General features: G+C 36.1%; 1 protein-coding gene across 10 annotated transcripts in view; it reads left to right on the top strand.

Moving 5' to 3' along the window:
• Window positions 1–22,287, top strand: part of LOC124532916 (homeobox protein cut) — a 131,544-nt gene that overhangs the window by 101,033 nt on the left and 8,224 nt on the right. For 6 of the 10 annotated variants that reach the window (XM_047108033.1, XM_047108034.1, XM_047108035.1 and 3 more), the window contains 4 exons: window positions 2,942–3,123; window positions 11,739–11,822; window positions 11,937–12,067; window positions 12,517–13,029. In XM_047108033.1, the coding sequence (XP_046963989.1) occupies window positions 2,942–3,123; window positions 11,739–11,822; window positions 11,937–12,067; window positions 12,517–13,029 (910 nt within the window). The remainder of the gene's footprint in view (window positions 1–2,941; window positions 3,124–11,738; window positions 11,823–11,936; window positions 12,068–12,516; window positions 13,030–22,287) is intronic. The other 4 variants (XM_047108036.1, XM_047108037.1, XM_047108042.1 and 1 more) reach the window with 3 other exon arrangements.

Consider the following 22,287-nt stretch of genomic DNA (forward strand, 5'->3'; position numbering starts at 1 on the left):
AACAAAAAGATGTGATATCATCAAAATACAATTATTTTATTTAAAACAGATAATAAATTAAGAAATAGAGATAACGAAGTGCATTTTGAATTTAATAAACGTATTATTAATCTATTGTGAAGATTTAAAATTAACCAATCGCATTTCGGATACACATTCAAGTGTTCTGATTGGTGCTTTCCGCTGTCGCTCTTGCATCGTTCCGCGCTCGTAATGGCGGTCAGCGCAGAGCCGAATTAAGACAATAATTACTCGCGGTTCTGTCCCGGGAAATTTCGTTTCGGCTAATACTTTTTATGTCTAGTATTTGAATGGGGCAAATATGTGTTTACAATGTTTTTATTGTACGTTTAACTAGAAACTAGGGGGCGTTGCTGAAACTCCGAAACGGACTACATTGTCGTTTAGAGTATTTCGAAAAACATAACAACAAAAGATTTTTGTGTTACATTATAATTTTACACTGGTTGTTAATTTAATCGCTTATTAAATAAGATTCAAGGCTATTCAATTATTATATTAAAATTTAACGTAGAATTAAAAACAGATTTAGGTATATATTTGATATATAATATAAATAAATTAATTGTACCAATTAAGGCTTATGTTTGATTTCATTTAAGGCTTTATAGTATTAATGGATCAAGAATGATAAAAAGTGAGTCAAGCGTGAATAATGCTTAAATTGTTTGATAAAAATACATTTTATTACTTAAGATGAATATATATTATTATTTAATTTAAACATCTCGTGTGAGTTGTTGATGAGTTACTTTAACTGATCATTACATTTTTTTAAACTTTATTTTAATGACAACATACGAACGTCAACACTTGTTTTTTTTAAAACGGATAATTTTTAAAGGTACAAATTTTTAGGTCCAATATTATTTTACTTTATTTAAGTTTTATCTGTTAAATGATTAATGAACTAATTGGCCTTCAATTTTAATAGCATACGTTTCAACAGTATTTAATAATATGATTTTTTTTTTCGAAAATGGTATTCAATGTATTAATTTTTATACAAATTTAAAAATGTCTTGTTTTTCTCGCATTATGTCAAACTCTCAAGGACTTGTCAATGTAACAATATTTACACAAGTAATGACTGAATTATTTCACTGATATGCACTAAAGATACATGTCAAGGGGACTCTCAAACGATTCTAACCTCTATAGCTACGTAATACGGTCCAAGTGAAACGTTTTTTATAATTATACTAACATCGTAAAGAATACTGAAACCCGATTATGTTGTCTATCACGAAACCCTCGGTTGTCATTAACAATAAAAAAAAATCTCAATCTGAAATAAACCATATTTATAATGACGAACGGTTGATTTTCCAACATCGCGTATCGTTAACAAACCAATCTCGTATTATCCGAATTATGTTTACTTATGTATCATATTTGATATGTTTAATTGTACACCATATATAAATACCAAGTTTAGTTTATGAGTAATGATTTTATACGCAATACGCAATTACAAATTGAAAAAACAGTCACATATACGTCTTTCCTGTATATTTCGACCACATTGGTACAAAGTAAAGTACTCCATTTTTTATCTGTCATAATCTGATCTTCTTATCCGACTCTAGCGGAATAACTTCAGTAGTACAAGCTTTACTGACTAAACCCAAACACTTTAATTCAACCAATTCTAGAAGACTACTGTTAGTCTGCTAATAGTTGAGCTGACCATTTTATATCGGTGTACAAAATGGTGCATGGATGGCAGTGCAAAGGATACAAGGTCATAGCCACCGTTAGCGATACAGCACTTATTTACCGACCTTCATTGATTAGCAGACGGAAGCGGCCGGATTTCCGCTGCGTCCGAGATTCGAATCTTCACGGTCGAAGCGTATCGAAGGTTTTACATAAAAACACTGAAGTATTAATAGCACTTGCACCACAGAGATGCCATAGATAAGACTGAGTATATATCATCTCATCCCCTTTCTATGGCATCACCATATTTTAAAGTATTCCATGTGTCTATAATTAAACTGGATTAACTTCATCCTAATATGCCAAAAAATTTGGTGCCTTAAAAATCAAGAATGTCTTGTACAGAAACTAATAATATAATTACTATGTAGTTTTATATGTAGTTGTAGAGATTTCTAATGTTATTGCAACTGGAAATATTTACAACCTGTTTCATCATGCCCCATTTCGTAATAATTTTTGTTCAAACACCAATTTTCTCATTGACAAGTAACGAATGAAAGTTTACCAGCTCAGCAGTATTGGGCTCAATCTCAGGTTTAGCGGCTTAAATCAAACATCTACATAACTCACTTTTTGATGCTAAAAACATATATTTATTCGATGTAGGATTCAAACTTAGAGCCTCTGCAACAACACGTAGAATCTGATATACTTTAAAAAATACTTGTTAGACGTTACCATGAAATGACTAAGATATATAATTTTAATACTATTTTGACTCATAACTTTATTAACAGTCTATTTGCTGAGCGCTTATCACAACGCGATAACGAATAAATATAAATTTGTAATGATAATAATTACCGCAATAGAGCGTTATAAACATACCTACAGCAATCAGATCGTTTTATATATTTCAAGTAAAGCTAAGGAAATACCTAAACAAACTAATCATCTTTATCTTAATGGTTTTTTTTTGTGACGCAAATAGTTATAATTTAAAACCATTTTATAATTTAATTACAATAATTTTACGATATAATGATTACGGTCGGTTAATAAGGTTATAGAACACATTCAGACATATATTGTATATTGTTCAATAAAAACTCTAGCCTTCCTTGAGTCAATAGTCGAGACGAAACAATTTAAAAAATATATAATTTATACGTCACAACATCAAAGTATTCCGGCAATAGTAACAGTTTTTATTTTTCATTTCAATAGCAATTAACATTTTTTCCTTTTATTACAGATTGCTCAACTAGTTGAAGACGTGCGACGTCTCCAAGCGTCGCTTTCAGCGCTGCAAGAAGCGCATGCGCAGCAATTGCAGCGGCTGGAAGAAAGGCTGGATGAGAAGAAACAGCACATCGCCAGGCTCGAAGCGAGACTGGACACACAACGAGACTATGACGAAATTAAACGAGAAATCAGGTGAGTATGCGACGATAGCAGGCGTCGTTTGAAATATCTTAACAACTGGAATATTTTTAAATGATAAAAGCAGCGTACAGCGCTGTAAGTAGCTTGATCGCTGTTTGATCTCGCAGTAGGAACAGACAGTACAAGACACGGCAATGAAAAAACTTAATGCTATTAAAGCGATCATAACGCTACAGTGTTGAAAGCAATGATCCGTCGAGTAATACCTACAAATATAATATTAACTACAAACTATAAACCGTAAAGACAGAATGGCGATTAGCTGTATGTAAATTTGACGCCATATAATTAAAAGTATGAATTAAAACTAAAATATCTCGTAACGCCCAACAAAATATCAATAGATTAACGAGTGATTCAATTAAAATATTTAAATGTAATCAAGATACGTCCGTCAAAAGGAACTAATTTAAATAAAAGCCGAGTAAATTCAATACGTCCATTCCGAGTAAACTGAGATTTCATAACCTTTTAAGACATTATTATCCACATTCTAAATATAATCAGTCGCACTAATCGTCTATGCAAGACGCGAATCGTTCATTCCCTTTGTTCTCGTTAACACGTCGTCGCCTTGGAGCGAGAGGCAGGATGTATTAACGATGATGATTTCATTTGCTTTATATTGATTAGCGATCTTATACAATACACTTATAAAAAAAGACCTATTCCAATTCAAAACATTTATGTCAACAAAAGAAAATATTCGTGCAATTAAATTGGGTACTAAAATTCAATCACAGATGAGAAATACTAATACAAAACATATATATTTCGAACTCGAAATCGTTTAAGCTATCGAAATCCAGAATATAGTCGAACATTCATATAGTATTAATGTTACCGATAATTAATACATAATCTAAACAAATTGATATAAGTATAATAACCAAACATTTCAGCTTAGAAGAGTACAAAGCTAGGCTACAAGGCACGTGTTAATAAACTTGATAAGCTATCAGCAGGGCCGTTCACCCCGGTGTTTGAGATGATTAGTATTGTTTGCGCGTTGGGCAACCGCTAGGCCTTGAATGAGGATACAATGTGATATCTTTATACGAAACCTTTAAGAGCTGGAGGGAAATATGGCCCTTTCATAATTATAACGTAACATTATATACTTACGATTAAAACGTTAATATACTATAAGAGTCATTTATACATAAAAACATAGGAATAACAAACAATAAAATAAACATAGTACTATTAAATTTTAAAGCAGTAGTTTTCGAAATATATGTAATATTAAGAAAGATCATTATTTCGAAGTGTGTGCAATGAAAGCAAATTATACGTATTCTAGTATAACTGACCATTCCTGATGATACATCACAAACGTACATACAACAACAAATAATAAAGAAACATTGTTCAAACATGCAAAACAATATAATAAAACAAATTCTGATTGCAAAACAATGGAAGTCATCTTTATTTAGATCCAGCAAACTACAATATTTACTGACCCTACCTTTGACTGATAAGCGAAAATTGTACTCTATTTATAGGCATTGCATACAACCTTACTTGTTAGCGTTTTGATTTTAATAAATCTGTCTAATAGCAAATCCAATTATTACATTGATAAAAATTAAGGCAAGTGAAATTTGAACTTCGAATGTATCTGTAAGAGTTTAGTCAGCTCTCTACAATAATGTACCTACTATGTAAGCATGTATCCTATTCTACCTCTAAATCTATACTATATAATACATACCCCATGATGGAAAGACATAAGCGAGTGTAGCCGTTCGCCGTCACGATATACTAGGGGTAGGAACCCCCAAGACGCGCCATCAGACGTATCACATCGACGACGATATCAAGAAAAATATAATCTGTTTCCTCAATTATTATACCGATAATTCTATTTATATTTCCCACTGATGGAACAGGAAACTCGAGAGAGAGAAAAAATCGAAAGGTTCTCAGGGAGCGATTTGTGTATCAATAAATTGTCCAAACACGGGGGTAGGCCGCTAAATTCCTTATCTCGAATCGTTTAGCGAGTACATGTTAGTTTTTGGGACTTGTCGCAACTTCAACCGATTTTAACGGAAAAAAGAAAAAATCGGTATGGGACCCCCTCGGTGTTCGTCATGTCGAACCTTTTAGTGGTGTGGAAAAAGTTGGATCATAAAAAATTATCGGTAATAATTATCTGGTTAGTGTTTCAGTAGGATCTACAAACGGAACTTTGGGTAATCATTGCTGCAAGAACATATATGAACATACATTTCTATTTAACTTTTATTGCACAACCTACTCTTAAAGAACAGACTTCTCACCACAGAAAACTATCGTGAAATCTTAGAAAGTGTAACATGGGTCATAATTATTATAACATTTCAAAGACACAATGTTTTACGTCTGATTAGTTAGATCTTATTGATTAACAGCGTAGGACTTAAAATTTCTAAGAACAGTTGCACCTGAATCAATGATTGATCGTTTCATAGTTCATTTAATCTAAAAACTCGACCCTATTAGCGTTTAATTACGTGTAATGTAGACGATCTAAGAGGCAGGAAGTGTTTTAAGTTAGACGATAAGATTGAACACGATTATGCTAAAAATAAAGATGTTTGTAACATACAAGTAAATACAAGTCGTCGCAATTTAAATATTTCTACAGAAGTGGGCACATATTTATTAAATATGTTTAATAAATAATACACATTACAGTGCAATTATGAGCTAAATGTGAATAAATTTGATTATTATCAAGTTTAAATATTATCTTGATTGGATAATTAATTTCGCTTGCGTCTCGCAACAGTGAGCTCCGTTCGAAGTTACTGGATATTTCATAAATTATGAATAATTATAAAAATAATAGTGCGTAGTATTATACTGAATAATAGATGTTGAATAAGACGCAGGAAGTCATTTCAAAACCCTCACCAGATAAACAAACTTCGAAACACAGTACTGTATCTATTCTATCGAAATGACCATTTTTGCTGAATTTTTTACTATGTTGAAGAACTAGAATTGTATCTCGGCATATGATTATAAATACCCAAATTTGAATGAAGAACTCACAATTTTATATCGTTATGTAATTTCTAGCCAGTATGATGGAAAACGTTTGTCTATTTTCAATTCTGGTAAACAAATAAGATTGACTAAACATGTCTTAAGACGTCTTTCCCGAACACATTTATCATTCGTCTACTTAAACTTGTCCATTATAGTTCAAACGTTGCACGTCTACAAACGCAACTAACATCTCAATCGCGATGACAACACCTTGATGGTTTTATATCCACAATATTTACACTCGGAAATAACGACGTTTAATACGTTACAACATTTATTGTTTCGAAACTTTTGGACGCTGTTTTTGTCTGACGTATCCACAGAAGACGATTCCCTAAACTAATACTGTCAAGTGATTTCGGAATAGTGATATGAAGATTTCATTTCGAATCTCATTTTCAGTCCTCTTGTGATTTATTTCCCCAAGCGCGCCGTATCTGGAGTAATTACAAAATTTCAAACTACGTCGAATTCCCACGTATCATTTCGTTGCCGGAAGAAATCTATCAACATCCGCACTGATAGCAAACAATCATCAATTATCTATCCCAACTATCCCCATTATCCTGTGAATTCATTTCACTTATCTTGTATGCGCTTGTACTATAACATCCTGATTTCATCAGCAGATTGATTGTTAATTACAAAAAAAATGATGACGTCACAATCGCTTTGATCACTTTATCAGTTAACAATTTAACGATATTCTAAATGTGTCTCTTGTATTTGTAATAGCTGTCCGCTAAACAACCGATGTTTTCTATAGTTTAATGTGTTATTTTTACCAATATGGCGACCGATGGGCGGCGTCTTTGATCCATCAAAGGGTAAGTCGCATCAAACGGACCGACAGTCGCGACATAAAATCACGCCTGTGCAAACACCATAAACAATCCGTTAAAGAACGCCACTATTTATAGCGGTAATCGATCGATTACTCAACTTACGAACGCCTGTGCCTGAACACAATTATGGTCCTCAATCCATGGATTCATCTCCAGGTCGAGATGATGAAGGCTAGATATAGATGATGGCCAAGGTCTCACCTTCCAATAAACTTGACAACATGTCAAAAATATGTTTTTAATGGAATAGGATAAATGTATTAATACCATTGAGTGTTTCGACGTAAAACGAATGCAAATATAAAATCAATTTCCACGTAAACCGACCCACACGATATTTGGCGTTCAAGAATCGCGCACAAAAGATTGAAAGGTAATATAAAGCTTTTCGCCCCGCGCCGTCGTTCGGAAATCGGACAAACTATCGACTTACACGACAAGCTGATAGATAAATGAGAAACACAATAGAAAAAACTTCCTCGCCTCAATTATTGCGACCGGCACGCGAGGACATTTGTCGTTTTTCCCATGATCCGAACCGACGTTCGCTTCCTGAGCTGTTCCCGAAAAATAATCCTATATAATCTGTGCTCTATTTAATCTGCGCTCAATAGAAACTGTTCGAAGCACCTGTAGCGGTTTATTGCTTATTTATACCGCTTCTCAAGTTCGGATTAAGTTATAGCCAGCCTTCGAAGATTAAAGCTTAATAGGGGGTTGAATGGATTGATTTCTAGACGATGCCGCGCCAAATCTCGACTAATACGGGGATCGGTTGGCGTTCGCTTTCTGAATTTTGATTAAATTTCGAATTCTAAATTTAAATATCATGAACGAGCGTGATCTACGCTTTGATTAAAACCACAGATAATAAAAGTACAACTTAATTTCTTAAGAAACTAGAGACAGATTAAACACAGCGATGTGTAAACATTTAAATTTTTAGTTGCCAGTCGTAAAATTACATGGAAATGATGGTAAATCTTTAAATATGTGTATGTCGTACGGTACACAATCAAAGATTCAACTCTTCAACTAACAGTGTTGACAATGCACTGGCTTTAAACTAAAAAAGACAAATAAGGAATGAAGCATCGCTTATCTCTTGTTTAATTAAAAACTAAGCACACAAGATTTACATATGCCCGGGGAAGCAAATATCCCGACTATGTAACGTAGAGCGCGTACCTCCTATATATCAATAGAGCCTATCGTGGACACCTGTCTCCATTTGCTTAGGCGATGTTTGACTTACATTTAACGAAAGTTTAGTCACACACAAATTATCAACTAATTTACGCTCCCCGACATTTTTTTCCGTCCATAAAGAAACGTTCTAAGACTTTTACTGCGTCGCCGTGTTGACACAATACTCGCGATGCTTACATCTTGGAACTAGGAATCGTGCCTTTGTCAATAAAAACTTAAAAAAAAAACACTCGTTTGACATTTGATTGTATACTCTATGGAGCGAAGTAAACGACGTCGGTCACTGGTTGAGAAAAACTAAAATATTGACAAGACTATATTTTTTATCTGTTGTTCGTACCTGTCGTATAGGCATTACATGTATGTATGCGTATCTATTTTGGTTCGTTCGGAAAGGCGTTAGTCGGTATTGACCGATCGATCGGTCGTGATTGGTCAACGGGTCGCTGGGCGGGGCGCTGTTATCGGCCGATGATGGGCTGATAACGCCGCTGTGACGTAACGTCATTGTTCTGGCTAAACGAAAAGACGTTAATTTTTTTATCGATTATATTTTCGATTGGCGCGAGATAACGTCTCCGAATTCTAAATTTAAAATGCAATGACGGCTTCGATACAATTTATACATAAACACAGATTATAAAATATCATTGACATAAGAAATTAAAATATTTTTTTCTTAGGCTTATATTATTATTAGGCTAACGAAACCTATATAATTTATTAAATGTTCGTCATAATATAAATTTTTTTGTTTATTATTTTGTAAATAATTACAAGAAATATACATTCAGATATTTTATATTGAATTTAAAATATTGGAAGACAAATGTATTTTACAAAATACACAATTACAAAATGTTATCTATTAATAAATTGCAGTGATTAATGAATTATCAAAGGGTGGAATTTGCCCTTTAAGGTCGCACCAAAGACATATTTCGAAAGGGGTGTATTCGATATTGATTTATAAATAACAAATTCGTACTTCAAACGAGAATTAACGAAATTCAGCATGGAGCTAAATTATTTCAATACTTTGCATACGAATAGATAATATTAATTTTACAAAGCGTACTAGGTATATTTTGCGACAAATTTCAAGTGTCAATCTTGTAAAGAAATTGTTTTAAAAAGCCATAAGTCATTGAAAACTTCACCTTAAAAACTATAAAAGAATATGTATATCCTATAAATGGTAGGTAGGTATATAGGTAATCATCGAACAGTAATCAGTGAGCCAGTATACAGGCACAAGGCATATAACATCTTAGATCCTGAGTACCGCAGTAAATGATGGTAACATGTCTAACAAAGCTTAAAATAGTCATCAGGTGGCACATGAATACGATACGCTTGCCTGGGCTTGAACCCGCAATCATCGGTTCAGATGCACTCGTTCTAACCACTGGGCCATCTCGAATCTTATTATTTAAAAAGACGTATATTCAAGATTATATATTAAACTTAAGTCTACAAATGTATGAGTCATACTAAAACAGCTTATCTTTGACATAATTAAATACAAACGCAACTCCACACAGGAATCATCCCCGTTAATGTTTACTATATCGATATTTACACTACAAAACCACGACATCGTCTGTAATTAATTCAAAAACTCCCTCCACGAGAAGTTTGTCTCGTAAAATATTCAGTGTGTTACAAGCCTTAAACTGAAGGCTTTTGGTCGAAGACAAAGATGCTTTTAAGCTTCCGCATGAAACAGCAAAAGGTTTGGAGATGATTTTAAACTGAAAATATTTACTTCAATTTTATTTACATTTGTTAACAAATATGTACTCGGAAAACAGAATTAATAATCTAAGATTTTGGTTTCGTTAAAGATATATAAAATATATGTTCGCTGAGATATTATATGCAACATACAATAAAAGATGTCCAATTAATCTCGAGATCTGTACACAAACATTTAAAACATTAAAAACAGCTATCTCTATATTAAAATTTAAAATCTTAATTTCTATGTACTTAATTAAAAATGTATAAAATTTCAAAATGTATTGTAATATAGATAAGAGAAAAAATTTAAATAATTAAAAAATATTACTATCGATATTTTTTACAACAGCGGAAAAATCAGGCAACTCCACATCTTTCACCTCCATCAAGGAGGTTAAAACTAAACCAAGATGGCGGCCACTCTCGTAAAATATAACTGTGTCACCGACTCATCCTGACACACTTATAAGTAAAATTGCTAAACTTATACTTAAACTTTAAAAGATTTAACATATAAACATTACCTTGCTGAAATATGTTTGTTTTGTAACTAAATTTTCCATCGAGAAATCTTTCTTAGGTTTTTAAACGATTTACATCGACAACAATATACTATTTATGTTAAAATAATACATAATACAATTTCAAATAAAACCATCAAAACTAAACGGTTCTACTATTCATTAATTAAATACGAAACTATCATAATAACCCGGTCCAACTATACACCAATTGTATAAGAAAACTAAACTTAAGTTGTATGAGTTGAAACAATTAGCGTTCCACGTTCGAATCACCTGGGGACTCGATACAACGTTTAGTACTAACAATAAAGTAGCACGACCAAATCTGATCGTCAGTCCCCACGTATATAGCCAATGAATTCACCTGCTCCCAAATTTAGCGTCGTTGTCCCGATCAAAGGCTTAATTGGTGATATATTAAATTGTAATTAAGGTACAACCCTATTGTTGTAGGTGTGAAAATCTGAAGCTCGAGGCGGTTGATTTGTTGCTAGATTAGTTGGGCGACTGATCCGGTTTTCTGTTGGATAAATCAAATGAACTTTTTTTTCAGTTATGCACATTTATTTCTACACTTAACAAAGACTGACGAATGAATAGTTTAGCGAAATTCATATTATTATCTTTCAAAGTATTTTTTTATTATTTGTTATAGAGTTTTTATTAAAATAAAATAGTATTATACTTTATTATTATTAAATGCAATTACGATAATACTGATAAGTAAGACGAGGTCATCTTAATACCTTAATAAATTGAATAAAGGCATTGATTAAAACCATTCCAGGTGAATTAATTAAGTATTTTAATTAATAGGATATGCCGGTGTCCTTATTGGCAATATTCCTTTCATAAATTTATTGAGACACAGCCCTTTGAAGCGGCCCTATTAGCAGATAAGGTCCCCTCTGATAATATATATTCAACCGAACCATTCCGTATAGAAAATCGTATAAATATTATTTTAAATGTGAAATTATTTGATTTTTGCATGTACCAACAAATCTTTAATCTTTAAAGCAATATATTCGTGCACATCTTTATTAAATTTTGCTTATAGATAAATTTGAAAAATCAAATCGATGTAATAATTACACACTAAAACTAAAAAGTATTTCATTATTGTTTTAATATTTAAACAAAATAATCCCCGAAACAGTCTCTTTAATAGTATTTACTTGAAATGTGTATGGTTTATTTGGAAGTATTTAGTTGATATGTAAACGTGTTCTTATTGTTGCAGCATGCTCCGTTTCTCGGAGCTGGGCCCTACCGAGAGGCCTCACTCACATACACTACCTAAAGACATATTCGGATCACAGAATCAGTAAGATATTACGTTGAAATACTTCTAAAATAAATCTTTTAAAAACCATTTCCAACCCCTCAGAGCAAAGAAACGTTGCTGATTATATATAAATGTATGCTTTCTTTGTTTCAGTTTACTCCGGTCCATGGACTTGGGTCCCAACGAGCGAGTAGAGCGCAAGGAGGCGCTCCGCTCGCCCGCTGCGCCCGCGCACCGCGACAGCTCCGCCGAGCGAGAGCGCAGCACGGAGCGACGAGACACCGGTACGTACCTCTGTCGACTCGCCCGACAAGTTATTCCACGCCATCCTCCACATCTGCCCGACTCGAGCTTATTTCGCAATTTGTAAGCGACGTCCATCTGAATCACAATAAGATGAAGTCATGAGCTCTAGTCGGCTGTGTCTGTCGTGGTGTGCCTCTGTAATCGGCCGCGCGCTCGATCGATGCGTATGTCCTTAGCTAGTTCGTGTCGATCCGTGTAGGTAACAACGAGTACGGAGGACCCAGGTTCCCACCGGCTCCACGCAGATGCGGCTCACGGACGCGTAATCGCACCGCCGCTAGGCCCTGAATAACGATGCGAACTTGAAACACGCCGACTGCGAGTCAATTTGTACGCCGTCGTACGCCGCTTACGGGCGCGCGTGTACCCCACCCCCCGTGCCCCTCCAACCTCCTCGTGTTCCCGCGTAACCGTGCTCTCACCGCAGGTGGCGACGAGTGGCCGAGCACACCGCCCCCTCTCAACAACAACACCACGCACCACAACAACAACGGGCCAGTTCCGTTGCCGTTGCCGCCGCCGAGCCCGTTCCGTTTCGAGGAGCACCGCCCGTACCGTTTCGCAGAGGACATGGGCCCCCTACCTCCCGGCGCTCTCGTCGGTCGCCTCGGCGACTCCCTCATACCTAAAGGCGATCCCATGGAAGCAAGACTGCAAGAGATGCTCAGATACAACATGGACAAATACGCGAACTCCAACTTGGACACGCTACACATAAGCCGACGGGTGCGAGAGCTGCTATCGGTGCACAATATCGGACAGAGGCTGTTTGCGAAGTACGTCCTCGGCTTGTCCCAGGGGACCGTGTCGGAGCTGCTCTCGAAACCAAAGCCCTGGGACAAATTGACTGAGAAGGGCCGGGATTCGTACAGAAAAATGCACGCGTGGGCCTGCGACGAGGCTGCCATCATGCTACTGAAGTCACTTATTCCTAAAAAAGGTATCTATTGAAAATAAATTCGTTTACAGTCGAGTCGACACCAATAATTAATGACGCGTTTACTCATCCTTTAATCAAACCTGCCACGTGAGTTATTCCCTCGGCGTATTTCTCAATCATTATCTTTCTCACCGACTAAGCAAACATATATAACTGATTGACTAGCAAAAAACTCGAATACCTGCGTAATAGAATCAAAAATGATTGCATGTGTTCGTTTTTGCGCTATTAATCAGCGAATCACAGTAATATTATTGGTGTTGGCTCAATCCGCATGTTTTGATAGCGGAACGTTCCGTTCCATCAATTTCTCCCCTCAAGTCAATCTTCCGAACGGTTTGCCACGTTACCCGTTATCAGCGCTTGTCAAATAGCCCATCAATCATGAGAAGAATCCAACGGTAGCTATTTAACGTGATCCGGAGCTATTAGCCGGCGAGAACAAAAGATATATTTTTGGTTAACTTTAGTACGATCGAACTATGCTTACACTTTAGGAAGTTTGAATCTTGGATAATCATTTCTGTCGCATTTCTTAATACAAGGAATGATTGTCCAGATCTGCGAATATTAACCGCTCACTTAATCATTAGCAGAGTTGCCATCACCATCGAAAGAACTGATGTCAAACGAAATTAGTAATTTAGCACGAATTAATAACTCTTTTTAAATGTCCGACCTTAGTTCTTCCGAAGCCGCCCTTTCTATTTTCCAACGGTTCGTATTTCCAACAGATGGCAACTCTCGTCTCCGCACTTTTTTTTTTGTTTAACACATGTTATTTTTATTTGTTCCTTCATCCTTGTCCTTCCTCCATCCTCACCTCTTCCCGTGCGGAAACTAGCTTCAGAGGGTCAAGTGTCCCCTCCCTTGCTACAGAAAGGGGGGTGGGTGATAAGGGGACATGGTCAAGCCGGGCGTACCGCGACTTCGATTTATAGTTTTAATACGTGTCGCCTCTGTGAAGGCAACCCACCATTTCGTTTTACTTTTTAAAAAACGTTACTAAAACGTTATCGTAGTAATATTTCGTGCAACGTACAAATATCATAACTTGTCGATGTTCCACGCAAGCCTTTCATACGGCGATCTATAAAGCGGCTATAATTTTCGTCGTCTGCTGTCAAAAAAAGATGGGAATTGTAAAAAAGTGGCTCCGTATTACAATGCAGATCGCTCGCAAGCTCGACAAACGAGTAGACAAACGGACAAAAGTGTGGGGAGACAATGGGGAAGGAACTGGCCACACCTAGCCCGCTCGGCTCGCAAAACAAATGTTGCCATTACGTATCGTGATTCTAAACTCTGGGAAAAGTTGACATTTTAGATGGAACATTTTTGGATTAAAAATTAGGAGCGTTTTTATTTATTCTCCCTACGTAGTTGTTTACAAAATGAATAAAAACAATACGTTTCGTTTCGTTCTATTTAAAGTTACAAATACAATAATGGATTAATCGTTCAACTGTATCAATCACACGACTGCAATAATACACCTCGACAACACGAGCTGGCCCATTTCGCTTCGTACCATTTTCGTATTAAAAGTCAAATTTAACTTAAAAATAAATGCATCTTCATACATCAATCATCAAGTACAAGCCTACCTATTTTATCAGATAGATGTTCCCGCCGTTTCAACCGTTTTAAATTTGGATCATAGTTCTCCCTGTACAGTTCGCCATCTTGACTGACGCTTAATTAATAAGAATAAACAGACTATTAAACGAAAAAGATACGATAGATAGATCGTACACACGGACAAATAGATAGATAGAGACACAGACTAAGCTGGCGTTTAGCAACGAGAAAGAACCTAACATTCGAATTTCAAAAAACCAATAATGACGTATTAATGAATTGACATAACCTCCAAAACTCTACAGATAATACAGAACAAGGGCTTAAAAGAATCTGATGAATAATACCGTGTATACACTTGTAACAATGGATGTATCGCGCAGACAAAGGCATGCATTAACCTTTCTCATTGAGGACCCGAATAGATTGGACAGATAATTGGGGTACATTTTCGCCTATTTTTAAAATACCTGCTTATTCTATAGAATCAAAAGTTTCTCGTGTTTGTATTGTAACTTATGTATACTTGGGGGTACCCACTCATCATTTTACCTTCTTCTATAGTATTATCTCAAGGGACATAAAATATTAGTTCCCAAGGTTGGTGGCGCATTGGCGATGTAAGGAATTGTTTAAAATCTGGCAGCCCCAATGACTCAAGGTGGTTCTGACCAGACACCATTCACCCGTTCTCCAGACTACGCCATAAAAAGCTACGTATTCACGGACTTTGACTTTGTTATGTCGATTTTTTATCCGTCCGTAAGTAAAATAGCGTGTATTGGAAAGTGAAATTATTCATAATTTGTTTGTTTGTTGATCGTTTCATGATGATTGGGGCAGGAAACGGAATACAATATGGCGTGGGAATCGACAGACATACTTTCTTCGATATCTCATACTTGCACACTTTCCCTTCGACTTTTATTCATCGAATTGTCAAAACAGAATTTGTCTCATAATCCTTTGTTGATCGGCTACATAAACGAAAGGTTAATTTAGTAAATATTGCTTCAATAATCTTACCGGATGCATATCGAGCCTTTAGATTTTTGTACATAGTTTAAATACATTTATTCTTAACTAGTAACCGCCCGCGGCATCGATCGCCTTTTAGGATGTTGATTGTCATTTGTTAGGCAAAAAAGTAGCCTATCCTTTAGTAGTATGTCCTTTCTTAGAGTTCGATTTTGCTTCATACATCATTTGGTCGTGAAAGACAGATATAGACAGAGTTATGAGAGGTATGATTATTTAGAGATATCAATATAGATCATACATTATGCAGTCAGATAAAAATAAATTTAGTTTTAGTTAAACAATCGTCCACTTACCATTATAATAGATTAAACGCTGACTTAGCTGTTCAAGGTAAAGTTATTTTAGCGATACATTCTGACCAGGAGCTGTACCAGTGCGTTTGTGTTTTGTCTGGAAATCGATCCGTTTCTTACGATCTCAATAAACCCTTATTAAGTTACGGTAACACGGGCTCGCTCATTACAATCGCTGTAACATGTCATTTCCCGGCATTTTCACAAACGGCCGGTTCTCACGGCGCTGTCCCGTGTTGCGATACCATTGTCCCTCGGCTCCCACGTTTATGCTTGGCCGATATGTAATCATCTATTACTGCGCCGAAAACAGTATTCTCAAAATTACTATTGCGTAATGTATCGGCTACTACGATATCGATTAAAGTATCGTCTCATTTAAATGCGTAGTTTAATCGTTCATTTTGTTTCTCAGCTTCTTGCGAGTAAGTACAATAAAAAATGCTTAATTACTTGTTGTAGATAATTGTAATAGCTTCGATCAATCATGTCCTAATGTGTTGTAAATAAAGAATAATGGATCTCGGTTAATTTACATCGCATCCATTATACATTTGTCTATTGAGGCGTGACAAATTCGCAATTTATTAATTATTGAAAAAAGCCCACATAAGCCGCGCATGTACGTACTGCATGCACAATAAAGTCAATTACGCGCGACCGCCCACACAATTTGTAATAGAAGCAGGCGGAAAAAAGGGCAAAAAACACGTTTATTAATTAGCGCACAAGGCGGAAACTGCACTGCCCTATGAGCGACCATTAACTTTTTCATCCAAAACTGCCAGTTGATTACAGAGTAGCCCGTAAGACGGAGAAAGTTCTAATTATGCAAAGGACGTCACTTATACGGACGCAGCGTCTATAAGTTCAGTCGTCTGTGCCTTTTACCTTTTCATTTGTATTACTGCAATTTAAAAATAGAACACAATCCAGACAGGTATCAATTCGAAAATGTTCCTTTTGACATTTATAAAAAGCACCATTGAACCATTCGCGTGCGAATGTGACCGAATAACGACGCTGTCTTTGCTAAAGAAATTGCAATTCGAAATTCAAAAAATCAACTTATTTTTAATTAATGGCTGATAGCTCACGCTGCCGGCTCGCATCCGTTGTTAATATAAAATTTAAACCGATATCTATCGTGACTACGTTCAATTTCCGAACGTCGAGCAAATAAATCGGTTACCTATCAACGTATATCAAACAATGAACACTGCCAGTTAGCGATATTGACTTTTTTTCACACCGACTGAGCTATAATGTAAGTTGGTGTATTAATTATTCAGTTAATCCTTCGGTCCAATTAAGAATAGTTATAGCTGTTATAATTGTTGTTCTTATTGCAATACGCTCGAGTGATAGAGTGTTCTGACATGTTTATTTTTGCTTTTTATTCGCGATAGAACTGAAAAATCAACCATAATACGGATAATTTAAGTTCCTATTCAACGTAAACCGTTCGTGTTTTTACACGTCATTGATAAATTGCTAATTTAAGAAGACAGTTGTAAATAGGTCTTACTTAAAAACACGATACGCTTTTTAAAGTTACGGCGCGAAAAAAAATCGAGAATTCGAAATCGAAAAAAGGTCGCCATGTTTGAACGCAGCCCGAGTTCGTTTTTTAAATGCGGTCCGGTTGAACGTGTGGGGAATTCGTGCACAATATTTAGACAAAGTTCGGCTCTCGAAAGCGCTTGAAGCGTAGCGTGAAAATCTATTTTCAATGGGCACTATCGGCGGGCGCAGGACTCCGGCAAAGGCTTTGCTCGCCAAGTTAAGCGTCCGATGTTATACTCTAAACTCCCCTAGTGCTCTCAGTTTAGCGCTAAGCAAATTTTAATATTCAATTGGGCTTTTGTCCGTTCTGAAATTGCTGGAAGATTGCGTGTAATGAAACGTTTCGGTATTAGCATAGATTATCTATGAATTTTCTATCCATTGCTCTTCTGACTTCGGTTAAACTTTAATCCGATGTTTATATTTAATAAATTAGTGTTCAGATTAAAGTACGTATATTTATTATTTTAAAATGTCTACCGTCTTTTTTATCTGTTTAAAGAAATTCAAAATCGAAATTGGAATACGTCAAATTTATTGGTAAATGATATAGAACCTCTTTGTATCGGGTTTAAAAAGTTAGTGAGTGAGAGGGTCACGTCCAGTAACTAAACAACTGTCAGAGGCGTTAAGCGAAGTTAACTCGCAAATGTATCGCAAAGTGGCAACTTGCGGATACTGGGACGCATCGAACGAAAATCCCTTTAGTCTGCGACTTCATGTATCAGGACGGGAATTTAATTTGAATTTGGAACGACAGTGAACATACTTATTCGGTTTCGATTTTTTTTTTAATTTGTTCTTTAACGCTATAGAATTAATTTTTGCAGCTTTAAATTATAAGTAGGTATAATCATAGTAACTTCTTTAATCAGAAATCCTAAGTAACTTAATAATCCTACGGTAAACTTTAAGGTACATAAAGTCGTTTACGTAAACTAAAAACTCGAGGCACTTCGTCAAATTAAAAGCGCTAAACAAGTGTTCGATACATCATAAATCACAAACTTCCAAACAAACAACAAAATCCCGCGAAAGGATAATCACACGATGATCATCCCGCGAACTCCGCCGGGAATCGAATTTCAACACTTTGTTCGTTATATTATGCCAAAAATTATAATTTTAACGATATCGTGGTAAAGCCAAGTAGCGCCATCTAGCGGCAAATGGAAACACTAATGTTTCTTTTTACAAACTCTTATTAGATTATATCGGTAATCGGGCTATATGCTCAAACGAGTGTCTTACTGCAGACAATTATGAAATTACGATGACTGGAACGGCCCTTTAATTTACGACGCAATTATTACTAAGTACCAACCTACTACAAAAGACATTTCCAGCAAAAACCCTCCCGACGGCAGCCACTTAGAAAGCGCCTTTGAAAAACTAAATAGCCGCTTAAAGAGCGTTTATGCTGAAATAACGCAAAAAACTTTAATACGAAAAAACGGAGTATGCGCCCAACAATGTACACGTAACGCCATCTGTTGTCGAGCGGCGGCAAGTGCGTAGGGTCAAGAAATTATTTCGCCAAGAATGCTCGCCGGCCCGCGGCCGCTTTGATGGCTTCCGACGAAGCAATCAGACCTCTTTACGGGCATATTTATGATTATAATACCGTGTCTCGTTATATACTTTATGATTTTATACCTAACCGACTGTCCGGGATAATAGCGGCAAAGTAATTGTTACGCGTAAACGACACGAGCGAGAGAGCGAGAGGGCGCAGCCGACGTCCCCCTCCCACTTGTCCTTTGTTTATGATATTCCGCTGTGCAACATCATAACTCTCTTATTAATTATAGTTTTTACAAAGATCGTGAAGCACAAAGTCAACAGGAGTATCGGCAGCCGGCACGCATCGACGCCGCCTCACTCCCTGATATATTTACTTTGTCAGCGCATTAATGGATCTCGTATTAATTGGACAGAGGATATGGAGTTTCATATCGTCAACATTAGCCGCGGTACTCGCTTAACTTTATTAGGCGTCGAGGACTTTTTCTAAAAACAATCACAAGCCGAGAACAAGCGACCTACCGCGTCTAAGTAATTCAGTTACGTTAAATCGCTACAAATAAAGCAATTATGGCGCGAGGCGTGAATTTATATATTCTGATGTTGCTCTTTGGATTAAAATAACTCGTTGATTTTGTCCTAAGAATTGCATTGTTAGTAATTAACGTCCCCGTAAATATACGCCCTAAACATAACGTCCTAAATTATTTACTTCATTTGGAAATATTGAGGATGTTTTGGCTCTTTTTGCCATTTAATCTAAATATAATGAAAGTTTTGACAGTTAACAGACTTTACAGCACACGTCCGTCTGCGGAATCGGATTTGTTTAGCAAATACAATTGTTTTTAATAATAGGTGAAAAATGTCAAATTTATAGTCACGACAGATCGACTTAAACCCTGGTGCTGACTCATTTGGGGCAACAAATCAACAGCGCTAGTACAGAGACAAGACTTAGATCTCAAACAACACTGCCATATAAGCGGTCACTTCTGCACATTAAATCGTAGAATAAATTAAAATTTCAAGGGCGAGTGTACCGACAACAACCCAGGGCGTATTATTCGAATGTTCTTGACAAGCTAACTGCCCTGAATTAATCTAGATATAAGGACTAAAATGTAGATACGGTTTAAACGAATTTATTATCGTGAGCTAGAAGCGAGATGGCTTGATTGTGATAATTTAGTGCAATCTTATTTTAGTCCGGTGTAATTGCTGCGGACGCTATCATGAGGAATTTTGGCATCGTGTATGACAGCGTGCTTTGTCATACGCAACACAATAAAAAAACTAGTACGAATCGAAAAATTCCAAATTCGAAATATATATATTTACTCAGTAATTATAGTACCGTAGCGACTCGATCGTCTCGAGTTATCTTTATTTTGATGTTTCCTCTAAATACGGACACATTATTCGTCGTCCGTCGACCAGCAATTATTTTATAAAGCCGCTACCACACTATCGTAAACATCCACCCACGTCGTTTCGATTTCACAAAAGCGATCGTATTCGAAACGAATCCCGAAAACCGAATGAGAACAAAACAGCTATTATTATTGCAATGTAAATCACTCGAAAAGGTTGATTTACTCCGAGTGTGCGCCGTGAGAATTATTGTAACCACATAAACTTGGCAAACGTCTTTTACCCGAAATATTGCGATTAATTTTATCGATTTAAATGGCAACACAGCAATGAGTGTCAAATTTAAAGACCGAATCCGTTGATATTGGCGCGACTTCTTAATCGTTCTCTGTAATTACTTTTCGGTTTTGGACGATTATTTGTATTCAAACGAGCATATACTGACATAGTATTCTTGATAAATTAATGACACACCTATCTTGAGCGAACGCGTGGTATAATTCACCGATGTGTCGCGGGAGATGGGCTGTTTAGCTTGTCAGTTTGTCGCGATTTGTGAGCGACCATTTCGCATCTTTGCTCTCTGCCTCAAATAATTAGTCAGGATTAATGCTTCGGCTATGAATGACTTGTTATTGTGAAATTAAGGTCAATTGGCAAAACTTACTAGACGCAAAGTAAGAAATTATCAAGTAAACACCGATTTATTAAACAAATATCAGATACGCTATTTTGATACGGAAACAATTGTTTACTATCCGTTTCGAGGCCTTGCTTTCCACAGATAATATATATTATGGGCTTTTAATTACGACTAATAAAGGTATTTCTACACGGGAACACTGAACCTCGCGTGCTAGGCCGCCATCAATCGCCTTTACAATCAATAAACCTCTATGAAATCAATGCAATTATAACCGCGTCGTAGCGTGATTATATTCAGCGGCGAAACGGATAAAAACAGTCTGCAAATTATCCCTTTTAAACGAATATAGGAACTTTTTCGTAAAACGAATTTTCGAAGCGAACATTTGTAACTCGACTGCGAACTTAAACCAATTATCGCCACATAGAGCCACCAGACGATCAGGTGGGACTAACTATATAACGAACGTCCGCAGTTGACGAGAATCCCGTTATTTCGTTAAAAAACTTAGCTATCGTTAAAAGTTACACGATAGGCCCCCGTAGACCGATACGGGCTGGAAATTCACGATATTTGGACTTAGGAACATGTTTTACACGATTTGCGTTTTTAATAGACACATTCGCTTAGGAGTACTCTTTTAACAAATATTATAATAATTGTAACGTGTTTTCTGAGCTTGTGTAACATACAATTTTTAAAATTAAATGTTAACTTTCTTCATTTTCCTTCGTAAGCCCTAGCGGAGGCAGTTCTCGGCGGAACTCGCAAAATTGATTATCGAATCTAGTTACAAACTACTGACGTCCGCGCGATGAACGCTCTTAACATTTTTACCATACTCGGGGGAGTTTTTGACGAATACCAACGAATTGGATAAAAAGGGACGCCTTCATTATATTTATAGTACTTTTAATCGTCTTTGAAACATTCAACTTAACAATGCAACAGTCGTTCAAACACGGACATATACATTTTGACTATTTACTTTTTGGAAAAATGTCATGATAAGTTATAACCCTACTGGTTTACGTTAATTAACTAAAATAGTAAGTATGCGTTTCTAATAACATCCTATACATTCTGTAAATACAATAAAACAGTTACCATAAGGTTAGTTAAGTAAAAACAGTTACCGAGTCGTAATATGAAAACATTTAAGTACGTATTTGACAGCGGCTTGCGTTATTTTTAATTGACAGAAGTTTTTGCTGGCTCCGGCGTTGAGGGCGA

This window comes from Vanessa cardui, chromosome 10, assembly GCF_905220365.1.
Source record: "Vanessa cardui chromosome 10, ilVanCard2.1, whole genome shotgun sequence".
Lineage (NCBI taxonomy): Eukaryota > Metazoa > Arthropoda > Insecta > Lepidoptera > Nymphalidae > Vanessa > Vanessa cardui.